We start from the raw sequence: 6,758 nt of genomic DNA on the forward strand, positions 1-6,758 counted from the left end.
CAAGGCACCGCGCGAGGGCCGCCCGCGCGCCAGGCTTCCCGCGTCGCCCAAGCGCCCTCCTGGCCAGTCTCGCCGCCGCCGCGCCGGCCCGGGAGGCGCGAGCGAGGCAGCGAGGTGAGCGGCTCCCAGTCCTCGGCGACTCGGCCGCTGGCCCCTCCCGCCACGGTCGCGACGCCTCTGAGCGAGCACCGCAAAGCCCAGAGGACGGGGAGAGGGGAAGGAGGCTGGGGGCGCGGCGAGCCCCCCGTCACCATCGCACGGCGCTGCGGCGGACGCGGCCGGCTCACGTTGCAAAACCACCTGTTCGATCCGAAGGGAGCTCCCCCCACCCCCACGCAGCTCTGCTCTCCTCACAGGTGACACCTCGGTTCCCCCAAAGATAATTTTTTTTTTTAATGGAGCAAATGCACATCCGGGAAAGAATATGGAAGGTAGACTCGATTAAACTTCCTCCCCTCACACACTTGGAAGCCCCCCGCACTCCGGGTACACGCACGCTGAGGTAAATTCGAGAGCCTCACATAGGCAGCCCACACGCTCATTTCACCGCGGAACGACAGCACAGGTCAAGGTTCGAGCAGCCACATCCTTCCCGAAAACTGCACAAGTGAGAGGGAAGGGGAGCGGGAAGGGGCAATGAACCAGAGCCACCGCCAACAAGCCACACAGAGGGCGGAGAGGGGGAAGCCAAAGGGAAACATTCGCAAATGCAAAAGGTAGAAGTACCCACGGGCAGCACCAGCCCTTCCTTACCGATGTGAATGATCGAATCCGCATTCGCCGAGTCCCAGGTTCGAGACAACCAGGCGGACAAAACCAAGAGCAAGGGGAAAACTTCCATCTCCTCCTACGCTGATTCTCTTTTAGGATAGATTTCCTTTCAATATTAAAAAAAAAAAAATTTTTCGAAGTCCAAAGAGTTTGAGGTCACGACAGAGTTTAGCACAGCTTTTTTTCTTTTTCTCAATTCCTGTCTCCAGAGCAAAGCTTTTAGTCGTCGTTGAGGAAGGCAGAGCGAAGAAGAGGAGCCCAGCCTGAGGAAAGCGCCTTCGCAAAGCCGTGTCACTTGGAGGGGAATTCTGGCATCGCCAGAGTTGTTTGCAGTTTGGCTTTTTAAAAATGTATCCAGCCTGGCTGCTCCCGGGCAGGGGGAGAGGCTGGAGCTCAGACCATCCCCATCGCTGCGCGGGGGCCGCGGGTCTCCGGTCCCAGCTCCGCCGCAACTTCCAACAGACCACCCCCCCCCCGCCTTCACGCCGGATGTTCCCCTCCCCCTCCCCCCGCCGAAAAAGCCCCCTCCCCCCGCCCCAACGGCCCGCAGAGAATCACTTGTCTTCGCTGCCAAAATAAAATCTAAGTGCAAAGGAAAGATTAGGAGATTCCAAGCGGAGCGGCCAGATTCCAGCAGGGAGAGCAAAAAGCCCTCTCCAAGAGGGGTAGTAAAAGTGAACTTCAAGGTAATGCAGACAGTAATGCAGAGAAAATTCCCTTTCTGTGCGAGGCGGGAGCGTAGTTCGGCAAGGCGGGCCGAGGAGCCGGTTCGCTCGGGCGCGGTGGCAGGGGAGTTGCGCCGGGCGCGAGCAGCGGGGCCGGGCCGGAGGAGGGGAGCCGGCGCAGGCTGCAGGAGGCTTTTGGAGCGGTTCGCCTGGCAGGATGCGGGAAGCGAGCAAGGAGCGAGCCTGGCAGCTTCAGCGCCAGACCTGCGTTGCCTAGAAATGGATCACCTAGGAGAGCGAGCGAGCCCGCGAGAGAGCGGTGCTGTCAGGCGGAGAGAGGGGGAAACCGAGAGAGGAAGAGCTTCTCTCTAATAACCACCTCCTCCCCCTATCTGCAATACAAGGGAGAAACAAAATAGTGCTCTCATTTCCCTTGGAATCTTCAACCGGGACTGAGAAAAAGGCAGGACTCTAAGAGATAAGACGTTGACGCCTTTTTTTTTTTTTTCGTTTTCTTTTGTCTTTTTTTTTTTTTTTAACAAGGTTAAAGGCAACCTAAAAAAGCTACCCCAGTTATTTAACCTTGCTATTGCTATTCTCCAACAGGTATCAGACTTTTTCTACTCTTTGCCTGGAATTAGTCAAATTGGTTAAAAACAAATTAGGGACACCTGGTCACTAAGGGAAAACGAGACCTAGAAAGCCTTTAATGAGATTTCAATTATAAAGTTATAAAAAGGAGAGAACGTGCTAGTTACCTTTTATACAGTGATTTTTTTTTTTTCTATCTCCAGTGTATTTTCAGGCAGTCGGGATAGTGGAAGGATAAAGAAGATCTTGAAATTAAAATTATAATAATTAAGTAAAACAAAAATGCAAGCTTCAGTGAAACATTTGATCAAAATATTACATTGAGTAGCTCGACCACAGATCCCTGTATATAAATGCAGAATGAAGAAGTTGGTTGCTCCTCCCTGGGAAGAGCTGGGAAAGTACTGAATGACAGCTTCCCAGTACCAGAATGAGAGGATTTTCTGGAAGCATACTCCTTAAATAAAATCCTTACGATTATGACTTCTTTTTTCTAGTGGCTAACTTACATTTAGTTTGGCCTCATTTCAGGCTGGAGATTTAACACAACCAAGTGACTAGTTGAGGCTAGGTGTAAATGGGCCTACTACTATTCAATTATAATTGGACTCATTGAGGAATGTTAACTTCTTGCATGTATGGATGTCAAACCCCTCAACATTGCAGAGCTCTCCCTTATCTCCAATTGAGTCCTTCTTTCTGGTCAGGTGAATTAGGTTATTATTTCTCCAAATACAATTGTTATGTTATCACTGTGAAATAGCTCCTTCCATTCATCTAGTGTATTCTTTCCCTAAACATTCTAGAAAATGTTTCTTTGCCATATTGTTACTTAGGTTAATAATTTTGTTGGAAGACATCTGCTCATCTTCCCAACCGCTTTCCTCTGCCATTTCAAGGTTCGATTCAAATTTTGCCCGTGAAGGCATATACAATCCTTTATTATGGAATCGTATGGAATAAGTCCATCTTCTTCTGTGTTCTCAGAGCACACTTACCTTTGTATTAGAATTAGGACTACTTCTAAATTAGATCATCTATGTGATACCTTGAAAGTGTGGGCCACAGTTTATGCACACTTTATTCATTACATCGTTTTCCATAAAGCCCCTTGGTTGACTTGAAATTCATCACTTCCTTCTGAATCTGGCAAAAATCAATGCTTCACTGATTAATTGCTCTCAATTTTCATCATTCCTTTATTTTTTTTTGCATTAGTACATGTTGACTCAATGTTGATTTCACTGATGTTGTTAACATTTTCTTTTTTAAAGGGTTCTGTTTCGATTTCATGGATCATATTTGTTGTTACACATAGTGAAATTTGGGGGGGAAAAGTGGATATATCTCCCCATAGTTTGCTTCTATTACATTATTCACAGGGGCATTTAAAAATTGATGATTCACTATATGTTTCATCAAGAAAAAATGTGAAATGACCATTAACATGGAAAGAACATTCTAGTATCTTAGAATCAGAGAACTAGGAGGAACTTCAAAACATTAGCTGGCCCAGTCTTTGCTTAATAAATGTCATTGCTAGAGATAGCTAAATATAGACAATTCATACCATCTTCCTCTTGGAAATCTGTTCTAGTGTATTATGAACAAAACAATTTCATTATTCGCAAATCCCCCATACAAATAATTTCTATACCCAATGAGTTCTAATTGATGTTTTTTGTATAGAATATGAGTTTAAACACATAACTTTAATTTTTATATTAACTATCTTTTCTATTTAAGAAAATTGCATATTGTGATATATTTAACTAGCTTCTTAATGTGTAAGTTAGATGTTAAGTTAACATAGAAAAAAAATAACAAATCCATTGTCAACATTTTTATATAGACTTTTAATGAAGGCTATTAGTCTAATTAGTGGTACTTAGCTTTAATTTATACATTATGATATAGAAATGGCTTGCTGCACTGAAATTCAAAACCACGACATTATAGCATATTTGGAGGGAAATGGCTTTCATTTGCTAAAGTTTTATAACCAATGATTATTTTTTGGAATAAAAATGTAAGGAAACTGTGATTTATGAATTTATTCATCCTATGTGAAGTCTGTCACTTCATTCAGCCATTAGTTAATGTTGTGAACATCAACAATATATGAAGAAATGGTAGATAATCTTAGTAGCTTTAAGATGCAAAGTATAATGATTAATTTTTATGGAAAAACAGAATTTTTGAGGAATATTAGTTTGCATTGTTGAGGGGACATGCAAGTACAGGCTCCTTTTATTATATACATTGTAACAAAGAAAGCAGAGTAATTAAAATCCTTGTAATGTATACATTTTTCATTTTCACTTTAAAAAAATACTAGAATACCAATGTCTAAAAAAAAATTTTAATGTTTAAAAATTAACTGCTCACAGACTGTTGTAACAGCAGTGTCAACTTACAGTAGTCAATTTTAAAGAGCTCTTCAAATATTCAATTAAGAAATTTATTTTGTTGTAGTATAAAAATCTATAAATTTATGACAGCATCGTTAAAAATTAGGGGAAAAGTTAACTTGAAAAGAATATCAAAGAAAAAATGGGGTATAATGCATTTTGATCATAAATTATTTTTAATTAACTACAGCCATAATCATTACTATTATAAATACAGTTGGGTACACAAAAGATTTTAAGTATATTATAACTTTATCATGAATATGAAAAGAGAACTGTAAGAGGGTGATAACTGACTCCCTATAATATGCACGCAATAACAAATTATGACTAAAATTATAATTGAGATGTTAATTTGCAGAAGTGACATGAGAATTTTTTGTTTGTCTGATGGGCCAGAAAGACTTATTTTATACTTATTAGTAGATAAAAGAAGTTGAGAGCTCAATGGGAGTTTAGACCCTCTCTTTCAATACCTGGTTTTCTAGAAATTGAGTCCTAGAAGTTGTAAATTTGTTGAAAGAGTTGAAGTTAGAAAACCCATTTTTGACTTTTAAATAGGTTTCAAAGAAAGAATTATATCACAGATTCCTATATAAATATTCACATTGAGTATACTATGTCCTTTTTTCTTTTTTTTCAGTTCAGCCTTGCACTGACTCACCACTTTCTACTCTGTCAAACTGTTTTACCCGTGACACGAGTGCAATTTTATCTTTGGTAAGTCCCTATCCTTCATCCCTTCCTTCCTTACTCCCTCCCTTCTTTCTTCCTTCCTTCCACAGAAAGCTCTTAATCCCATCCTCCCTTTCAGAACTTGCCCTAAATCTCTAAGGGTGCCCTCTCAGTAGAATGTCTTATTTTCTTCTAAATCAATGTGATATAAACTCCATTCAAATTCTACAAATGGATTGATAATTTTTTTAATATAAGCACTTTATCAAACTTGTCTACTATTAAAGTTAATTTAAATCAAAACTTTAACTTTCAAAGCTTTTCCACTGTCCATGCCTTAGCCATGATATTGAACTTTTAGTAGCAAGAATTCAGTTATATGTGTATATATCCATATATATATATGGACCTGTTTTAGTTTAGACCTCTTATGTCTTCTGTGTGGATGTTGATGTGGAATTTAAGTGAAATATTTGTAGTAAACATCAAGTATTTGATGGATGGAGGTCAAATGATGACTTGTAACCCAATAGGAGCACTTTTTTGAGATTGGCCCCTCACTACATTATATCCTGTCCCCACAAGATGGCAGCCATGCTTGATGTAGACTTAGCTTACTTTTTGAAGTGTTTCAATACTTAACAATTTACCAGAGTATTGTTAACCTATATTAATCAAATAACCATATTTAAGTAAACTTGATATTTTAAGTGATTTTTTTTAGATAACTTGATTTTCTGAAGTTTTACTTTTTCTAAAGCTTTCACATAGGAATAATAAGTATCTATTGTCATGCTCTTATATCTCCTTTATTCACATCTTCTTTGATTTTATCAATTATCTAGGAAATAAATATGAATACAACAATATTTAATATGCCAATCAATCCTATGTTAAAAGGTAATTAGAACACTGTGATAGATTATTGGGTCATTTAAATTTGGGATGTAAATATTAACGTTTCAAAAATGAGGCTAATTTAGCTATTTCCTTTTTCAAAAGAGAAAATATTTTACACATCTTAAGGAATTTCACTTGGCTGTAGAATATAAAGTTTGTCTATGAATTATATAACTGATCCTTCTGGTGTGGCCTATCATTTGAAACAAATGTATAACTATGTCAAAAGCAAAAAGAAATGCATAATGTCAACTATAATGAATATCAATTATTATTTGACTCTTGAAAATCAGATTTTATTATCTCCCCATAATTAACCATTTTAATTCTGAAACTGTTTCTTTTGAAACATATTTCTCTAGGCCCAGAAGTAGCTCAGGTACAAGATGTGTTTATGCAATATGCTGCATATAATAAACTATATATTTTAGTTTTGAATATATTGTATTTTATAGCAGATATCATGGGTAAAAATTTAAATAAAGAAACAAAAGCTTGGTCAATATCTATTTATTTACACACACATATTGGCTTTAGAAAAGAAAATACAATATATTTAAAGCAGTGATAAAAGTCGGTAAACATTTAATTTCATTTCTTAAAGTGTACAGTACATCATTTGTAAGACTCAAATACAGTAATTCCATATTCCTCATTGGTCCTGCCAATTGATAATAAATTGAAATATTTACTGAATTATGAATAAATAGCTAATAAATTAATGAAAATATAAAATGAAAAATTT

The 6,758-nt window shown here is 38.7% G+C and overlaps 1 protein-coding gene across 1 annotated transcript in view; it reads right to left on the reverse strand.

The window, feature by feature from the left end:
• GRID2 (glutamate ionotropic receptor delta type subunit 2) overlaps positions 1-875 on the reverse strand; it is a 1,319,580-nt gene extending 1,318,705 nt beyond the window's left edge. Inside the window, exon 1 of the mRNA XM_047798305.1 lies at positions 754-875. Within this exon, the coding sequence (XP_047654261.1) occupies positions 754-841 (88 nt within the window). The 5' untranslated portion in view covers positions 842-875. The remainder of the gene's footprint in view (positions 1-753) is intronic.
• Positions 876-6,758: the final 5,883 nt, after the last annotated feature.

This window comes from Phacochoerus africanus, chromosome 10 (assembly GCF_016906955.1).
Source record: "Phacochoerus africanus isolate WHEZ1 chromosome 10, ROS_Pafr_v1, whole genome shotgun sequence".
Classification (NCBI taxonomy): Eukaryota; Metazoa; Chordata; class Mammalia; order Artiodactyla; family Suidae; genus Phacochoerus; species Phacochoerus africanus.